Source organism: Gopherus flavomarginatus, chromosome 4, assembly GCF_025201925.1.
Source record: "Gopherus flavomarginatus isolate rGopFla2 chromosome 4, rGopFla2.mat.asm, whole genome shotgun sequence".
Lineage (NCBI taxonomy): Eukaryota > Metazoa > Chordata > Testudines > Testudinidae > Gopherus > Gopherus flavomarginatus.
In genome coordinates, this window is record NC_066620.1 from 101,839,333 (window position 1) to 101,860,085 (window position 20,753).

The following is a 20,753-nucleotide window of genomic DNA, read 5'->3' on the forward strand; positions in this document are numbered from 1 at the left end:
ATCTTCCATATCCAACGTACTCAGTTCTTTTCTGTCCTGTATTTTTCTCCACACACACAAAGTGCTTTTTTTCCCAGTTGAGTACGATTCTATAGAACATTCTAGATTTATTTTTTTATTGACTAGTAGTAACTTTATTTTTAAAAAGACACCAAAACAAATTAATCATTTCTGTACTAGCTGAGTTCTCAATCCTTTTATTTTACAAATAATAGAAAGAAGAGAATTACCATTCCTCTATTAATGTATTATTTAGTGAAAGCAGAATAAAACCAGAGTAACCTGTTACAGATTTTCCTATGTCATGGTCAAAATCCCTAGAGGTTGATAAAGTTTATTCAGTCTCCAATTAGATTTATAATTTACTCTTATAGATTAGGGATAATAGCAGGCTTCAAGGATCACAAGAACTTTTTGAGGAACTTCTATTCACTAAAGCAAAGCTTTATAAACCATGACCTACATCCAAGAGCACTTAAGCATTCCTTGCATTCCTCCCCATCATGGAAAGACTGTTTATCAGGCACAGCTACACAAATGGCTGGGAATCTCTAGTCACACTTTCAGCGCAGATTCAAGAAAATTATCCTGGTCCTCTGTCTAATAACAGTGATTCTCCACATAGAGCAGAAGGCTCTTTGGTTCTGATTCAAGAAGTGCATATGTACTGAAGTTTACAATGAGTACTCATCTTCATTTCAGCAAAACACAGCTTACAAGTACACCTCTACCCCGATATAACGCGGGTTCGCATACAATGCGGTAAAGCTCTGGCACGCTGCACTGAGCAGCGTGTTACAGGTGCCAGGCCAGGCTGGGGTCGAGGGGTTGGAGAAGGGGCAGAGGGTCTCGGGTGCGGCCAAGGGCTCCCCCACCCCAGGTATGGGGGGCAGAAGCTGTGGGATGGCACTTTTGGGGGTCCCACAGTCCCAGAGTGGCCCAGGAGATTAGCGGGGGGCCGGGAGCAGCCCGCTCCACTTCCCTCGCCCCGCCCCAGCCGAGCAGCTCAGGGGAGGGGTCTGGGGGAAGGGATCCCCCCTGCACTCACCAGCAGCGGCAGAAGCGGAGCAGCCTGGCCGCAGCCCGCTCCACTTCGCCAGCTCCCAGCAGCAACACTCCACTTCCCGCTGCAGGTGAGTGCAGGACCTTTCCCCAGCCGCTCCCCCAGCGACATGGCTGGGGCAAGGAAAGCAGAGCGGGCTGGGGCCGCATCGCTCCGCTTCCCACCACAGGTGAGTGCAGGGAGGGGATCTTTTCCCCGACCTCCCCGCACTTACAGACGGCGGAAAGCGGAGCACTGTGAGGTGGCGGAGTGGAGCAGACTGGGGCCGGGCTGCTCCGCTTCCCGCTGCTGCCGGTGAGTGCCTGCCAAGGGATGGGGCTGGATCAGTCAGAGGGCAGGGGAGTTGGGTAGGGGGTGAGGTCCTGGGGGTGATTAGGGATGGGGGTCTCTGGAGGGGGCGGTCAGGAAATAAGGAACAGGGGGAGCCAAAGCAAATTTGATATAACGCGTTCTCACCTATAACCCGGTAAGATTTTTTGTCTCCCGAGGACCGCGTTATATTGAGGTAGAGATGTAACTATACTGTGTCCATTTACTATATGTAAAGACACCACATGGTCCCACATCCTGGCCCCCAGGAGAGTTTAGATGTAAATTTGGATGTCACCTTCTCAAAGAAAGATATTCAATATAAACAGAAAAATCCCTGTCAAGAAAAATATATTTAAACAAGGATCTGTTAGATAAGCCTTGAAAAAACTTCCACTGTTGCTAGCACTAGTTCAACCCACCAGTGTTAAGAACATTGGGAGCCCTAGAATAAATCACCAGCATTTTAAGTATCATGTCAATTTGACTTGCTCCAAGTAGTTTTAGATGACGCAATACTGAAAAATAATTTTAGCACTGATGGTCCATCTATGCTAGGGCTTCCAGTGTTGCTAATAGTAGTGAAGTTGAACAAGTGTTAGGATGGGAGGGAAGTTTTTTGCAAAGCTTCCCTAATGTAGATATAGCTTTAAAGTCCATCCTCCCAAAGAGTGAAAGGACGTTCTTAGATCCACTCTTGGGTGCTGGGCAAGAATAGTAGGATTGAAGGCCTCAAGAGCGATAGTGAGAATGAAGGGTAGAATAAAAGTTTAATTCTTAACACAGTCTCTGGATTCTTTCACTGGGTGAAGGGGAGTCCTGTCAAACACCTTGAGAGGGAGAAAAGCTCTTGTTCAAATTGCTTTGGTTTCATACATCTCTACAAAATACCAGTAGCAGCAGTCATTACCTAGCTCAGAAGACATAGTGGAGAAAAAATAGCAATGACACAGTACCACAACTTCATTCACAAGCCCAGGTTAGCCAACACAGCCAAGGGGTAGTAAACTGGATTCAGTTTCTTCCTGCACATAAGTAGGACCTATTAGTTACACCAATGCAAAGCCAGTGAAGGAACTTGGAATTCTGAAGGGTATATCTCCCCTTCATGATTAGACTGAGAAAGAAAGATTATTAGGGACAGGGAAATTTTTGAGGAATTTAGTAAGTGATCTTCAAGATGAGAACTATCACTCAGAGCAAATACTGCTTAGTTTATATTTGAGGGTCCCTAAAAAAGGAATTCCTAGAGCAAAATCTCTCTTTTCTCTTCCACGTCTTTCCTTGGAGGTGGCTATGGGTGCCCAAATGGGAGGGGGTTTGTGCATGTTATTTCTATAGTTGTAAGGAAAGGCAAATTATTTACTATGTACATGTCAGTATTCTTTTTGTTCTTTTCTTTATTGGGTGTCACTTTTTCTTTCCTCCCTCCCTCCCCTTTTTTTTTTTTTTTTTCTGCTAGGGTGGATGAGAAAGTCAACTACTACAATATACCCTGAAAAAAAGGGCTCAAAATGAGAAAGAAATATTGTGCCACTAAAAAAACACAGCCTTAGGGAGTGACTGCTGGAGATATATGCCTCCTTACCTATCAAGTGGGTAAGGGCATCTGATGAGGGTACATTACCAATGTGTACAGATGGAAATGTAATGATGTCAGAGGAATGGTAGTTTGTTGACAGTAGTTTATTTGCTTGCTGCCACTTGTTTTGTGCATTTACAAGACTAAAACTCTTTGTGTAGTATACTGTAAAGCCAACAATTTGTCTTTTCAGCTACTTTCAGGGATCAGTGGGTGTCAATGAAGATGTAATTTATCTTGCAAGAACTTTATTAATAGTGATGATGCATGAGAATGATAGGACACAACTTCACTTTCAGAGACCAGGTAGAGTTTACAGCGCCGGAGGTTACAAAAACAAATCTCTTTCCTTTTGAACTGACTGGTCTTGTTCCAGAATCAGTGATGACTATAAATATTGAACCTACAGTACCATTTTTCCTTAGTCACTTTTCAAAGCAGAACCTTAAAAGACAAACTACAAAAGGATTTTTTAAAGTTAAGTTTGTGCTCTTGCTTGTTTTTGTTTGTTTGTTGGTTGGTTGGTTTTTTTTATGATGCAGAGCAAAGACTTGGGGGAGGAGAGGACCTGAACTTATTTTTGTTACATAAAAATTATTTTCCTTGTTTTTTACCATTAGGAATTTTGCTGGAGGACTTCTCCGGGGCTCAGGAATGTTTATGGAAGTTCTTACAACTTAGTTGAAGGAGCAGAGGTCCAGAACCTTGAAGGGTCAGGATGCTGAGCCTTTGACAAGCACAGCTTTTCTCCAAAATACAAAAATATCACTCCAAAAACCACTCTGTCCACTGTGTATAAATATTAAAGAGTCAGCAGCTCAGACAGTGAGAATGACTTTATAGCCCAGTCATTAAGGCACTGACCTGGGAGGTGGAAGACCCAGAATCCAGTCCCGCGCTCCAATCACTCTTTAATTATTTATCCAAACAGGAAGCGCTTCAAAAGGAGAGACTGAAAGAGACTTGCATCAGAATATCACAAAACTCAATGGTCAGAACACTCTCCTGAGAGGTGGAAGACCCCCTTCAAATCCTCTCTCTCCCTTCAGCAGAGGGGGGAATTGAACATGGTCCCAGGTGAGTGCTCTACTCACTGAGCTGAACGTTATAAGGTAGGCACTACCACCAACACCTTCACCTGCTGTTTTCTGTGGCTAGCATGCTGGCTTTTGCAAATTGCATTTTAGGTGCTTAGCTCTCTCCCTTGCATTGGATAGGGAGCCTAAGTGCCTAACTCAGGCTTTGTGGATCCCACTGTTGTTCCAGTGATTTTCTAGAAGACTTATGTGTTGCAGTGCTCAGGGAAGAGGCTGAGAAGAAAAGTTCATGATGGAGGAAAAGAACTTTCACATTTCTGACATAAATACACATCCTTTCATAAGTCATAACTGTTAGTGACATCACAATAATTTAAATGTCAAACAGAATTATTATTTCACTGCAAAAGCAAGAACAAGTTTTGGTTAAGGACTTAATCTCACATACAAACAATTTCTCCTCATTTACACCAGTGGCATACAGAGTAATAGTAGATGAGTATATTTTTTTAAAATATAGACTGACTTTTTTCCTAAGGCTCCTGTAGTGTTAAAATTCCTCTTTAAAATACTTTAATCTCCTAACGAATGGGGAGTTGTGTGTATCTGCAGGGTAACAGACCCTTTGAAGCTATCTCCTCAGATGGTATAAATCAGTGTAGTTCCATTGACTTTAGCGAAACCATAATCATTTTCACCTGTTGAGGATCTAGTCCTTTAGGGCTTGCCCTTAGTAGAAAAGTGCACCTGTTTAACTAAATCAATTTAAAAAAAATCTAACACAGACACACTTAAACTAAATTGATATAAGCAAAGGTTAAACCATTTAAGTGAGTCTACATGAGGAGTTTGCATCAGTTTAACTATATCTGTTTTTAAATCTATGTATAGTTAAACGTGCATACTTTTCCAGTACATACAGCATCTTAAGTCTCCAGTCATTTCAGTAACTTTATTTTCATACTTTTCAGAAGTGAAGGGAATTTAACACCCCATGAAGTTCACTTAAGTTTTGTCCTTCTTTCTTCTTAAAAGAATCAAAATATACTGTTCATAGAAATAAGATATACTCTGTAGATAAGTTCCATTATTACTCAAAGACTGAAAAATAGTTTACACAATTCTATTGTTACTCTTTTTGGCCTCTCCCACTTGAGTGCCTCACACAAATCAATAGTTTTATAAGTCTATACCACAAAGAATCCCACTTCATCAAAAAAATTCTGTAGATGTTTGATAACTAAGAAAATGAAGAGAAACGAAAATACAATTTTCTTTCAAACACAGTTTAATTGCTTTGCAGAGAAATGACTGTGCGCTCACATGGAAGATATAAAGAAAGTGTAGCTTGAATTTCAAGAGCAACACAATGACCCTTTTAGGCCCAAGGAAACTGTTGCAATCCCCATTCTTTACACTCCATATCACCAAGATTAGTTGAGATTACTAGTCTAAATTTTAAACAAGACCTATATTTTCACATGCATTCTCTCTCTTTACTACATAAATTGTCAGAAAACATAGTTCAAATATGGAAGCCAATATATGTAATAGATTTATAACAGGCTTCACTAAAACGTTCTGATATTACACTGATCTGTTTAATAGGATTCCTAATAACCAAAGATAATCCAATTGGTTTTACTTCATTGGTGTTTATACAGCAGTTTGGATGAATGCTACTGTCTGGCTGGCTGATGAAGGTCCTGAAAACCATACAACTCTCCTAGCCAATGTACATCTGAACTATACAGCCGCAGTCAGCCAAATCACTATGACACGTTCATACAGTTGGATATTTTTAATTAAGCCCTTATTTAGCAATAGTTAGTTTTAAATGGTAAATTCTAATTTTAATTTTGAAGTGGTATCAAAACATATACTCGATCATAAGCCAGTTCGTTTATAAGCTGATCCACCCAAAATGGATAAGTAAAAATGGAAAATTTTTATAACCCTTTCACAAGCCGACTCTATAATTCAGGGGTCAGCAAACTTTAGCTCCTGAGCCATCAGGAGAAGCCGCTGGTGGGCTGAGCGCAGGCATAGAGGTAAACCTAAGCAAACAAAGTGTCCCAGGCATGCCAGCTGCTTACCCTGATGGGCCGGAACAGCAACTGGTGGGGAAATTTTTTGAAGGGGGAGAAGCTGGGAGTCAGAGGAGTAACCCCTGTGACCACCCCCCACATGACCCCACTTCTAGCCTGGGACCTCCACACTCTCCCCATCCTATCTGTTCCCACTTTATCTGGGCAGGGCCGGGGAGGATGTCTCTGGCCTGGCTGGACTGCTCTGGTAGGCTGGGCCCCCAGGACCGGCGCTAGGGGTTTTAGCGCCCTAGGCGCACGGCAATTTCGCCGCCCCGCGCACTGCTCCCGCGGCTCCGGTGGAGCTGTCGCAGTCGTGGCTGCAGACGATCGGCTGATCCCGCGGCTCTGGTGGAGCTGCCACAGTCGTGCCTGCGGGAGGTCCACCAGAGCCGTGCGAGCAGCCGACTGTACTCAGCCACGACTGCAGCAGCTCCACTGGAGCCGCCTGCCGCCCCCTCCGGCAAAATGCCGCCCACCAATAATCCTGGCGCCCTAGGCAATTGCCTAGGCCGCCTAAATGGAAGTGCCAGGCCTGTGGGCAGCATGCCTGCAGCCTGCTCCAGACTGGGCAGCGCAGCCATGCATGTTCCAGTGGGCTGGGACGGGTGGGACGACCACAACATGCTCTGGGGGCGGCGGGACCGAGCGGCATAGATGCAGCCTACCAGCCCCGAGCTGCAGCTGCTTTGGAGGCTGGTGGAAGAGCTGCATGGCCTGAAGCGGAGACACTGTGGCCTTGCCTCTTCCCTGCTGGCTCTGCAGGCTGTGCTGCCTCTCCTTGCTCCCTCTGTTGGGGGCAAGGGCTGTGTCCCACCTCTCCCTCTCTATACCCATTCATAAGCCGACCCCCTTCTCTGGTGCTTCCCTTTTTTAATAAAAAAATTTGGCTTATGAACGAGTATATACGGTACTAAAATGTATACGAGCTGTGAAATTTAAAATCTCTTTGAGTGTCTCTCTTTCCCACATCTATCAGCAGATAAGTATGCCCTATGGTCTGTGATGGGATGTTGGATGGGATGAGATCTGAGTTACTGCAGAGAATTCTTTCCTGAGTGCTGGCTGGTGAGTCTTGCCCACATGCTCAGGGTTTAGCTGATTGCCATATTTGGGGTTGGGAAGGAACTTTCCTCCAGGGCAGATTAGCAGAGGCCCTGGAGGTTTTTCACCTTCCTCTGCAGCGTGGGGCATGGGTCACTTGCTGGTGGATTCTCTGCAGCTTGAGGTCTTCAAACCACAATTTGAAGACTTCAATAACTTGAACATAGGTTAGGGGTTTGTTATAGAAGTGGATGGGTAGGGTTCTGTGGCCTGCTTTGTGCAGGAGGTCAGACTAGATGATCATATTGGTCCCTTCTGACCCTAAAGTCTATGAGATAATTGGATTATGTAATGTACTCTGAAAGGGACTACATTTAAAAACCACTCGTAAAAAGTGAAATGGCTCATTTTGTTAGTGGGATTGACCATACAGTGCACATTATAGAAGTACTCTAACAAACATCGCTCTGTAACTCTGCCACAACTGAGGTTTGGTCTACACTTAGGAGTTAGGACAACACGGATACATTGTTCAGGGGTGTGAATAAATCACAGTCCTGAGAGACAATTATGCTGACCTAACCTCCAGCATAGGTGCAGCATGTTAATGGAAGAGACAAGCTTTCACCAACAGAAGTTGGTCCAATAAAAGATATTAACCTCATCCACCTTGTCTCTCCAGCAGCTAACTTCATTTGTGGAGGTGGTGTTCCTACATCAACAAAAAAAAACAACCTTTTGTCAGTGCAGGCTGCATCTACACTATGTAGTTATGCTGGCATAGCTACACCAGTGTAGTCTCCATAGTGTAGATATTCTTGCCAATAGCTCCTAGATATGAGTGTTCAGAAGCTGAGCTTTCATGATGGAAAGCCTTTGACTTTGGAATTCACCTCCCAACTCAGTCCAACAGAGCAAGAGTTCTGTTAAATGTGAGGTACAAAGGTTCATGTTCACCTTATCTGCAGTAGGGGTACAACAATACTTCAACAACAGGTGTGTTCTTAACTCAGTTTAGCTAATCCAGATTAAAACAGCAGTGAAGACATGGCAACTCAGATGAGCAGTTCAAGTTCAACCTCAGTTTCCCTCTATAGGCTTTTACTTGCACTGTTAACATGAGTTAAAAGCTGAGTTACCATGTCTTCCCCTCTATTTTAATCCAAGATGGCTAATGTGAGTTAAGGATACACCTTTTTTTAAATAAATAATGTGTTTATTTTAGTGTAGACATATTCTAGGAAATATGTGGGTGGGGGAACCAATGCAATCACCAGATTGTCCATACCAGTGTGTCATAGGGTGAAATTGGACCTATTGAAGTCAATGGCAAAACTAACACGAGATTTAACTTTTGTTTAATTGTGATTTAGTGATATAAATGAGGCAGAAGTGAGGGGCACGTGGTTCTGTAAGTAAAATTATAGAACAGAACAATGGATAATACAGTGAAACCCCGCTATAACGCAATGTTTGAGGTCCAAAAAATTCCATCACGATAAATGCGGGGTCACGGTACAGCGGGTTTCAAGCCGGTTAGTTTAAGTCAGTGGTCCCCAACGCTGTGCATTGATGTGCACCACCTAGTGCCACTAGTGCCTAATGCCCAGCAGGGGAGAGACGCCACGGCCCCATGCCTGCCGGGGACAGAGAACTCCGAGGCTGCAAGCACCAGTGTTCTCTGTCCCCGGCAGGTGCAGGGCCACGGCTTTTCTCCGGCCTGGAGAGAAACCATGGCCCCGTGCCTGCTGGGGACGGAGAGCACTGGCGCCTGCAGCCTCGGAGTTCTCTGTCCCCGGCAGGCACGGGGCCACAGCTTCTCTCCCCTGCTGGGCACTAGGCAGGGGCACATCAATGTCCGGGCGGGCGCCATGGCGTTGGGGGCCTTAAAGGGGAGCCAACTTATGACCGCTTTATATGTGATTTCGCGTTATGGCAGGGCGCATTATTGCGAGGTTTGACTATAGTTGGACTTCAAAAGAGAACTCACTGTTGATGATCCCATTATGCCACTTGGCAGTAGTAGTGAGATTCAAAGAATAAACAGCAAGAAAACATACTGCTGCCAATAAACTAAGCTGAGCAATACCACTGGCAGCAGATTCTTTTTAAAAACCTGCTAACAGCAAGCAGGTGGGAGGGGAAAGAAAGGAGGAGGAAAAAAAAGGGAAGCCTTTGGGAAATTTTAAAAACTCTTTCCTCATACACATAGTGTAGCATGTTTATTTGATACATCTACAGGCTAGTATGTAGTCATAGTTGCAAAATTTTGGATGCTACAGACAATAAGAGGTTTTGTTTTTTATTGTCTATGCGGTCAAACATTTTGCAACTATAAGTCTATATTATGCAGATGTACCATATCAAATAAACACAGTAACAATGGAACTATTGACTTTGACAGATTAATATTTTATAGTTACATTTAAAATACTTCAAAATTGTCCCCAGAGATTCCTATATTCATCAACCAATATATGCACACCATGGATGTGATAAGACACTAAATAAATATATATTGGCTGATGAATGCATCCACTATCATATTACTACTTACTTGATTGGACAGAAATCATACTGAAGACCTGAGTGATTATATTTGTATTAATTATTAATTCTTCAATTATAATTCTAACATTTGAAAACAATATAATGGTTTTTTACTCATGTTCTGGCTGAATTGCACTACTGAAGATTATTATATTAGCATATTGTGAAAACTGATATCCTGTGGTGCCTGCAACAATACACCCAACCCAGAATATGAATGTGGCACTCTCCAGAAGTGAGCAAGATAAATGTTGATCTAGTACAAGAACAGACTAAATTCTGAGAAACTATGACTTAATGTTCTGGGTCATTTTAAGTGTTGGAAGAACTAAAAGAAAACCTCTGTCAGATTTTGAAATAATATTGGGCCCTACCCAGGATCTCAGAGTTGACTGTCCAAGTGCTTTGGCCTGTAACTGACCTGCCAAGTCTCACTCAATTTGGATTAGTTTTAAAAAGCAGTTTGCAAAATTTCAGTTGATGTGTTTCAATAAAAGATCATTCCTTTAAAGTTGTCACATTAGCAGCTCTTCAGTAAACAAATTAGCTCTTTAATAGTTTTGAATTTTTAAACAGTAAAAGAGGTTGTAACCAAAAGGAAATACAAGCATAATAGTCTGGTAATTTCCCAGTTTGAAAGGGTTGAATGGAATGAACATAAAAAAAATGCTCTATGCACTTATATACTACTTTACTGTAGTATTCTGTATATTGTACCAAAGTGTACACTATTATGTTGTAATAAGCACAGAACAAGATGTTGTAGTTGAGATTTTTAGTGGAGTGAGGTTGCAAAAGTGAACAAAGCTAAACCTCATGGAAAAAAAAAAAATCTTTCATCAGGCTATGGAAAACCAAGCAAGACAAAGCTGTTAATTTAGACCCAAATTAAATTTTGTAAAATAATATTTTACAGAGATGAAACCATCATCAATAAAATAAAACTATTAGTAATAAAAGCAGTTAAATGTATAAAGGAGGATTCCTTTTTCACAGCTTTTTCTAGATAACAAGATTAATTCTATTAATTAGAAAGATTTTTTTCTTAAGGAGAAAAATGGAAAAAACAATTTAAAAAATATATGTAAAGTTACTTTTAGGTAGCCCTGGGCCCTCTACAAAAAGGGCATTACTTAGATTACCTAAAATTATTTTATCCTGCCTTTATTCTGATAATTGGATTAATATGATTATGAATTTTATGTCCCTTCTTAGATATTAACATTATCTTGACTGTGAAACATATTTTTCACATAATTTGAAAAGACACTGGCTTGACCTTCTCAGGATTTTTTTCCTCTCCAGAGTAAAATAATGTTGTCTTCAATCACCTTTGTCAGATATTTCAGAAATATTTAATGATTTCTGCCACTAATGTCTACCAAAATGATTCACAACAATCATCTTGCCTGCTATAAACTTTTGGCTTCTAAATACCAAACTACTATTGCAAAATATCGCAATATCTTATAAACTAACATTGACGTTAAAGCAGTTTAATGTGCACTACTGAATCTGTCAAAACATGCAAACAAGGTCTACTGGAAGACAGGAACTATGGAAAATTGTAGCTGAAAGTTAAAATCAGAATCACAAGGTCAAGGAAACCAAGCCACCACCAGTTCTCAGGCTTTCACACCCACACATTAGATTAAAAGAATTTTTGAATGCTCATACTTTAAAGACCCCCCAGCCCTGAAGAATCAGAAAAGTTGTGTAACTTCTGCATCAGTACATACTGTTTTCCCTCTGTTATATAGAACAATCTAAAAACAAAGCTAATGTTATGAAAACATCCTTGATGCACATAATTTTCCGCCCTCCCCCATCATCCTCCCAACCAAGGATGCGTTCCAGCACCTTGAAATTGTATTCGTTCATAATGTATTGTAAACAGCAAACATTAAAATAATGTCTTGCAATTCTCCAACACATCTATTAAGACACTTACATTCTCATCTGTGCTGGTTCACCCTTAGCTAATTACTACATTTTTCCTATGGGAATACATTAAGGATTATGGAAACTACCGTTAGGGACTAACTACTATTGCCAACTTTGTTTTTCGTTTAAAAATTGTACATGTTGCTCACATGTGTAACACGATGTGAGACTCTCCAGTGGGGTGTTTACTCAGCACAGATGCTGTCGTAATGCAAGGAAAGGGGCGTGGGGGTGGGGGAGGGAGGCGGGGAAGGCTGCTGTCGAGTTTGAGCAACTTGTCAAGGCAGGAGAGCCTGGAAAAGCCATAGATTTGCTGGTTTTCCTTCGCACAGACCAGAGGCGCCTCCCACCTGCATCCTCTGTGGGGAGGAGACGAGACTGCAGAGAGGAGCAGCACGAGCACGGGGTACCACTGAGCGCTGACTGCAGGAGCGCACCGCAGTCAGGCGGCTCCAGCCCCGGGTCCCGGGTGGGGTCTCCCCACAAGCACACGCATACACAGGGGCTGAAGAAGGGCGAGGCTGTGGTGACCCCTCCCCCGAGAGGCTGCCCCGCGGGCTGAGCGGAGCCAGCCGCACTGCAGGGAGCAGATGCAATGGGATGTAGCTAGCGTCCGAAGGTGAGCGAGGCGCTTACCAGGGGCAGTGCAGGAGAGGGCCCGCCCGAGCTCCCCAGCAGGAGGAGGAAGGGGACTCCCGCCCCTGGCCCCCTTGGCGGCCCGCATCAGGCGCTGGGCTGGCCGCCGGGGGGAGTTTGAGGACTGCGGCCGCCGCTGGCGCAGTTCCCCGCCCCAGAGCGCCGCGGACAAAGCGCCGCGCCGCGCACCGCACTACACTCGGCCGCCCCCACGCGCGGGGAGGGGCAGGTGCCGAGGCAGGTGTTCAGCCGCGGGCGGGCGGGAAGTTTGCCCCGGCGGGTGGGTGGGTGTAAGGGGAGAATGCCCCCTCCCCCCTCCCACGCACACAGCGGGGTCAGCCCCACGCTGCTTTGCAAGGGACGAGCCTGGTACCTTGGCGGGGTCCTCGGGCTGCTCAAGCGGCGCCGCTGCCGCCAGCGCCGCCGCCTCCGGACTGGCGGGCTCGGACTCCGCTGCTGCAGTGGGCGCGTCCTGCGGACTCTGCTGCTCCACCGAGCTGCCCGCGCCCATGTCGGTGTGTGCGGCTGCCGCTCTCCCGGCGCCCCGCTTCTGTCCGCTCGGCCGCCCAGCACCGGTCACAATGGGGGTGTCCGCCCGGCCAGCCCCCGCGGGCTCCGGCCGCTCCTGCTCAGGGTCAGCCTAGCCTGCGAATGAAGGAGCCAGCCCAGCTTCCTGCCAACTCCTTTAAAAAATCACCTCCTCCCTTGTCCCCCCGCCCGTCTCTCCCGCTGGCTCCATCACATGAGCAGAGCCCCGGACACGCCTTGCAGCATCCACTCCGGCTGATAAGGAGGACAAGAGCCGGGCGTGGCCGAGCCCCTGCTCCCCAGCGCGGAGGTTAGCCAGGGCTCCTAGGCCATCGCTTCAGGGAGTGGCGAAGGTGGGGGGTGAAAGATCCCCCCATGGCACTGGGGCACTGGGCCTTTATTCCAGCCCCGAGAGCAAAAGGGAAGGGGCTGTGGAGCGTGCCTGACCTTCGGCTCGCAGCTAAACGAGCACAGCGCTCCCCCCTCCCGCCCCTTGGTCTCTGACTAAGCCTTTCTTATCTTCCCTCCAGCCAAGGACAAGGCAAAGAAAAGGTGGCTGCTCTCTTGGAGGCATCAGCCAGCTGGGCACTGGATTTGTGGTGTAAGAAGATCAGGACCAGCTTGATGCAGTCAAGCCCACTGAGGCATTAATAAATTATGATCGTATCAGATGATTTGTTGTTTTACATTTGTGGGGCAATGTACCCATCCAGGAGCAGGGCCAGGGTTGAACTAGGATGTGTGCAAAGACATGGTTCCAAAGAGCTTACAATCTAAGAACTCCTTGAACTGTGCTGCATCAGGCCTGTTCATTAAATAGCTGAGAGACTACCAAAGAAAATCTAGGTGCTGAAAGATGCATTGCACCCTGGTAGCACTATTAGCTCAGTAGACACTACTGAAATGATGCTGGTAAGGCTGTCTTTCAGATGGGACTTCAAAGGGAGACCTTGTTCACTTGCAGATAGAAAAGATCTCCTGGTACTTTTCATAATGTAGAAACTGACACTTGAGATGTGTTGACTGAATTCCAGTTAGAGTAATTATATATATACACACATTTTTCTGGATTTCTGCTGCATTTTCAATTTAAAAAGTACTTCTCTCCCTACAGTGATGGAGCATTGTGCTGTTAGCGCAGAATGGTTGCTGCATTCCACCTCATTTCAGCAGTGGGTGAAGTGAAGTGATCGCAGTACAATGTTCAGTGGCCCATTTTGGTATCTCTTGGGGGGAAAAAAACATTATGTAACTAAGTGTCAGTTGATGTAGAGATGACCCTGGCACAATAGCCATGACACAGGCTTTTAGGAGTTACAGTAATATAAATAATAATATAGAACTAGGCAGTTGGAGAGTAGAGTTCAAAGGAAACAAGCCTTTAATCTAGGCAGTTTTGGAAAACTTTATCTCATGGTTTGAAATAAGCTGCAGACCGTGAAGGAAGGAAGGAATCCCACATTCATAATGTTTTCAATAAAACACATAGTCATGATCTTTGCATCTAATTTGCAGTATCCCACATGGGAAAGCTGCTTTTGGCTTGAACCAAGCCCTCCACATTAGAAGGCTTGGTAGAGTAACAGCAATAGAAATTAGTGGCTGCAGTGGGGATTATTCAGTTTATTATTATCTAAGGAGACAGCACTGTAGCAGTTATTTTTAAAAAGAGGTCCCCAACACGGTGCCCGCGGGCGCCCTGGTGCCCATCGGGGCATCTAAGTACGCCCGCATACTGGCCGGCACACGAGCATCCGCCAATATGCCACCGACAAGCTGCATCATCCAGAAGTGTCACCGCCAAAATGCCGCCGATTTTCTGCGGTATTTCAGTGGTGACACCTCTGGATGATGATGCTTGTCGGCGGCATTTCGGTGGCGAAGCCTACTGACGTTGCTTGTTGGTGGAATTTTGGTGAATGCTCGTCCACCGCCACGGTCCTGCGTGGCCAGATGAAAAAGGTTGGAGACAGCTTAGCTAGATGTTTGGTCAGGAGTTAACAGTTATTGGATAGTAGTTAACCTACTGTATACATCCTCATTTGAGAGCTTCAATACATACACTTAAACATAGGCTATCAGAATAAAGCAGTGTAAATGAAAAGGGAATCCATTTAAAGATAGCCATGATTTGCTTATATTTTTGAGACCATGGTTTTAAGATTTTTCATGGAAATAAGACAATTTTTTTCTGCTTTCCTCTGCTGAGCTTCTGAAAGGTAAAGCACATTTAAAAAAAAAAAGTCAGATTTCTCATATGTTGAAAAACTGCTGCTGCTTTGAAAGCTAGTGACAAATCCAACAAAACAAGGTCCCAAACCTTTAGATACAACTTCAGAAAAAAATATAAACAGATTTTTTTTTATCCAGAACAGGTTCTATTGTATTAATTCATGCCAGGTTAAATTGCAGCAGTGAACAAAACAAGGAGCATGGGATTTTCTGTCCTGATACTAAACAAACACAACTTTCTTTCCCATGCCACAGCAGCTAGACCAGCATATTAAATACTTAAGCATGCCTTCTTTCAGTACTTTCAAAAAGTATCAATATCAAAGGAGAAACAATACTTATATTAAAATATACCAGATGGAATCTGCCAAATAGCCTGCTGGATAAACTCAATATTATTGGTAGAACACAGTAAGTATATGCCATGTTTTAACATATGAGACACGGTCCCTCCCCTAAAGAGTTTACAGCCCAATCCAGACAAATGATAAACTGAATAAAGTATAAAGTTATTCAGTGTAAAAAGTTAAAAACAATCTTTTTTCAGCTAAACCCCAGTTCAGTCATAAAAACAAGGCATACATTTTTTAAAACTATTTTTATGGGTAAACTGGTCTCTGAATTAATATGCCCATTAGTCAGTCCTTTTTTTCAAACCATTCAAAACGTACAAGATCTCTAATGGCAATTGGAGCAACTGTCACTCCACTGCATCAACACGCATTAGTTAATGACTAAAATCTACATCAGTCTTTTCATTTGAGTTTAATAGAATAAAATAATTGTCTTACATCATCACAAAGGGATCAACATCTGTTTTCAAACTCAAATCTCTCCACTTCATATCCACATTTATTTCCACATTTGTTATATGGTAGCAGGAGTCCATTGTGCTGTTGAGCCATCAACTGATTCCATTAAGTATTTTTTTTTAATTCTCCTTTTTTTCTTTGGCCAACAGGGAATTAGTATTGGATCGTTTATCATATATAATAGCAACTGTCAAGGGGAAATAACATTGGTGGTGAAATGTGCCCTGAAGGAGGACATAAAATCTGCCACGCTTCCTAAAATTTACTTCTAATTTTTTTAACAGCATTTTGTTCCTAATTACTAGCACCACAGTGACTGTGTCACTGTAACACTGGATTGTTGTTTTCCCAAGAATATGAGATGCTTTTAGGGTGGAGGAGGGCAGGGCAACAATATATTTTTCCTTTTGTTTTAAGTACTTTTCTAAAATTAAATAGCCCATCAGAATGATATGCCCTAGTTTTACAACTGGGGGGGACATTTTATTAAATTAATCTCAACTGTGTTCACAAGTTCTAAAGGGAGAGTAAAAAAAAAACTCTTCATCTGATCTGGATTCAACAGAACAGAATTTGGTTTTACAGAGTTGCCTTTCATATTCAAGATACATCAAAGTGCTTTACTGCATAATTAATTAAATACTAGCACTGCAGTGACTGTGTAAGAAAACACAATAGCCATTACAGGCCCTTCAATATGACCTTAGACATTAGACCCTGGTTAATTTGAGACAGCAAGGATTTATTTTTCTAGTTTCGGGAAGGGTCATGCAAGGAATCTTTAACTGGTACAGAGCAACAAGAAATGGGCAACAGGAACCTTGATATTAAGAGAAACTCAAGTGTAATATATTCTAATTGTTAAATTATTATTTTTAAAATGTCTTAAGTATAATGCTAAAGAATAATTAACAAAAAGGAATCTGCTATCTTGACAATTTGATGAGGCAAAACAGCTAAAAAAGACAGCTTTTTCATTAGAAGTCAGACATACTCAAAATAACTATTAAAGATGTAACACTTGATTACTATAATACTGCTCTTAATATTAAATACCATTTTCAAAACATGAATAATTGGTCTGTTAATTTTCCCTTATCTATTTACCGTTGATTAAGAATAAAATATACATGATTAGTAAATAAAAATACCCAATTACATAAAGATTCAGATATAATAGCAACAATAATAATACCATGAAAACTTACAGTGCTTTTACTTTGAAGAGCTCAAAGTACTTTACAAACAGCCTTACAACTACTCTGTGAGCTAGATGGGTAGGTACTATTTCCATTTCTACTGGTGGTGAAACTGAACTATAATGAGGCTAACCCCCCATCAAAGTTACACAAGGAGTGAGTGGCAGAGCAGGGACCAGAACTTCGCAATGATCAAGGTCACAACTTTATATTATATGAACACTAATAATTTAGAGAAGAGTGCACAGGATTTGTTTAGCAATAATATCTTCATTTTCACTTCACCTGTCTTCTCTGCCTTCCTTTCTCAGTCCGTCTCTTGCTCGCTTTTTCTATCGTCTCCTTGGTCTTTCCTCCTCTGAAGATTCTCTTTAACACTTTGCCTTTGTTCTGGTTCCTTTCACTGTAAATTTCCTCACAGCCTGGCTCCTCCTGCCTGGTTTCCCCTGGGGGAAAGTGGGATCAGGGATCCACAGCCCGTCCGCAGACACAGCCTGATCCACCTGTCTCAACTGTACTGGAACCCTCATCTCTTCAAGAGACGACATTCTGTTGGCCAGTTTTAAAGAGGCCAACACCTGAAAAAGTTTGTCTCCATACAAAACCCTCCAGCCTAGTCAGAATGATAAAGACTGAGAGAGCTAAGGTCTGTGATGTGACTATCTTATAAGAAGAAACAAGCCCTTACTGTACTACACTATAACTGTGAAGGGTCCACGCTTCTCCTGCAAACCCTCCCAAAGTATCAGCATTGGGGATGATGAGTCCAAATCTTGGTGTGGGATTTGGATTTGAACTCATATCCCAAAGCATTTCAGAAATAAAATTAATGGGTTTAATGCTCCTACATGCAAGAAACAAGCTGCCTAGCACTCAGAGTTTCCTTGAAGGTTTGCTCTCAAGGTAGTTACTCAGAGTTCAGTCCCAAAAACTCACTGAAGTTCCCAATGTGCTGTACTTCTCACTGACCTTTGTGGCAGCCCTTGACAGCATGGGTCCTGGAAACCTGCTCCCAGCACTTCGGTCAGTTTGTGGGTGGAGGTGGGGTTCCCCCAGGGCAGAGGGTGAACCCGTGCATGTTAACAGACATGGAACAAACTGGTGATGTAACATATACATTCTCAAGCTCTTTATCCTGTCATCTTTCTGTATTTGAAATACTACACAGAATGGCAGGAGACCAACATATAGTACAACATAAATTATTATAATATTAAAAAAGTAGGAATCTTTGTGGCACCTTAGAGACTAACAAATTTATTTGGGCATAAGCTTTTGTGGGATATAACCCACTTCATCAGATGCATGGAGTGGAAAATACAGTAAGCAAGTATTAATATACAACATATGAAAAGACGGGAATTGCCTTACCAAGTGGGAGGTCAGTGCTAATGAGGCCAATTCAATCAAGGTGGATGTGGCCCATTCCCAACAGTTGACAAGAAGGGTTAAGTATCAACAGAGGGAAAATTATTTTTTATAGTGTCCCAGCCACTCCCAGTCTTCATTCAGGCCTAATTTTATTGTGTCAAGTTTGCAAATTAATTCCAGTTCTGCAGTTTCTCGTTGAAGTCTGGTTTTGAAGTTTTTTTTGTTGAAGAATGGCTACTTTTAAGTCTGTTATTGACTGTCCAGGGAGATTGAAGTGCTCTCTTACTGGTTTTTGAATGTTACAATTCTTGATGTCTGATTTGTATCCATTTATTCTTTTGTGTAGGGACCATCCAGTCTGGCCAATGTACATGGCAGAGGGGCACTGCTGGCACCTGATGGCATGTATCACATTGGTAGATGTGCAGGTGAATGAGCCCTTGAAGGTATGACTGATGTGGTTGGGTCCTATGATGGTGTCCCTTGAATAGATATGTGGACAGAGTTGGCAACAGGGTTTACTGCAGGGCTTGTTCCTGAGTTAGTGTTTCCAATCCCTCAGACAGAGACAAACACCTACAGGATCTCTATCAGGCATTCTTAAAAGTACTATGCCCAACCGGGGAAGAGAAGAAACAGATTGACAGAGCCAGAAGGGTACCCAGAAGTCACCTACTACAGGACAGGCCCAACAAAAAAAGTAACAGACCACCACTGTAGGTGATGTAGCCATCACCTACAGCCCCCAATTAAAATCTCTCCAGCGCATCATCAAGGATCTACAACCTATCCTGAAGGACGATCTCTCACTCTCACAGACCTTGGGAGACAGGCCAGTCCTCGCTTACAGACAGCCCCCCAACCTGAAGCAAATACTCATCAGCAACTACACACTGCACAACAGAACTGCGTCAACAGGTAGCTGAGGGGCTCCATGCCTGTGGACGCTCTAGGTAAACAAAACAACAATGTATTAGGTATTCAATTCAATAATTCCACAGAGTTTAAAATCATCAAATTTTGGTGTAGACCCATTCATAAGCCGACCCTCGCTCTTTTATGCTTCATTTTTTTACCAAAAATATTCAGCTTATGAATGAGTATATGCAGTACTTTTTCAGCTGCAATTTCTCAGGTTTGCTCTTACTCTAGAGATGAATTTAGAAAATGTGAAGAAAATCCATCCATTTTTTTAAATGATCTGAACATGATGGTTTGCATGGTTTAAGAAAATAGCTGTCATATTTTCATGCTTCGATAACTGAAAAAAAGGGCTGCATTTTAAAATTTCAGATTTGACCTTTATGATTCTGACCAAGAAATGCACACTTTGATGAATGCTTGTTGTGAAATAAAGTGAGCACTGCAGTATCATCTTTACAAATAAAGGCCCTGATCATGCAACTGGATCCATACTGGCAAAGCCTTGCACCCACAGAGAACCTCACTGAAGTTGATAGAGCTCTGAACGGATGTCACTAATGGTCTGCCTTTACAGTTCTGATTGCAGAATTTCGGTCTTCAAAAGTGTTTTTGATCCAGCATCTCCTTTTCTTCTTCCTTGCTGCTTCCCTTTTCAAGGATCAGCAACTTTTATAGCCTTCTTCCAAAATTCATGACTGTATGTTTTTGTTATACAAATTGCTCTCTCTTTTGATCCTATAACTATTGCCTCAGAATTCATTTGGAGTGAAACCACAATCTTCCCCCCTCCCCAACATTATTTGTTTCCATGTTTTAATTTACTGTAATCATTTTCCCCCTTCAAACGAACCTCTTCTTCCTGATTTTAGGTGGTATGCCCTTCAGTCATCCTAATAGTTATGTCAGGGGTCAGAATCACTTCCCGTGGTAGATATAGGTGGTGTAGTTTAGTTGTAGCAGCTTTTGTTGCTCTTCTTCTTCCAAGACTGCAGCTCAAGGAAGCTGTTGTGGGAGTTAGAGAGGACCCCCATAGATAATGTGGAGAAGAGTGTAAATTCTCTGTCTGATGGGGCACGCTGATGGCATCAGGTGCACTGCCAATGATAGAGGGAAGTGTGCTGCTGAACGTTAAAGGCCACTTTCCAGTGAAACATGCTGACAAAACATGAGACTGCTTCCAATGAGAAATCAGCAAGGAGAAACAGGAGGACAGCCCCTTCTAGATGTTTGTCAGCACACACTCACAACTCACTCCCCAAATGCACACACAACATGCATCAAAATAAACCACATAGGAACATTAGGCAGGGAGAAGGGTTGGAGAAGGGTGTCTGAGCCATTGAATGCTTGAATTCCTGTGACATAACTTAGTTCTAATAAACTGCAAAGAACCCAGAGCCTTTGATAAGAGAGAAGCTGAACCCTTGTTTTAACT

At 43.0% G+C, this 20,753-nt stretch overlaps 1 protein-coding gene and 1 long non-coding RNA gene across 2 annotated transcripts in view; one reads left to right on the forward strand and one right to left on the reverse strand.

The window, feature by feature from the left end:
- The window catches only part of AKAP12 (A-kinase anchoring protein 12), a 138,363-nt gene extending 125,407 nt beyond the window's left edge, over positions 1–12,956 (reverse strand). Inside the window, exon 1 of the mRNA XM_050949403.1 lies at positions 12,626–12,956. Within this exon, the coding sequence (XP_050805360.1) occupies positions 12,626–12,763 (138 nt within the window). The 5' untranslated portion in view covers positions 12,764–12,956. The remainder of the gene's footprint in view (positions 1–12,625) is intronic.
- LOC127049359 (uncharacterized) lies at positions 11,996–13,454 on the forward strand. The gene is made up of 2 exons (XR_007773959.1): positions 11,996–12,235; positions 13,311–13,454. It is a non-coding gene; the product is annotated as an uncharacterized LOC127049359 (long non-coding RNA).
- The last annotated feature ends 7,299 nt before the right edge of the window (positions 13,455–20,753 follow it).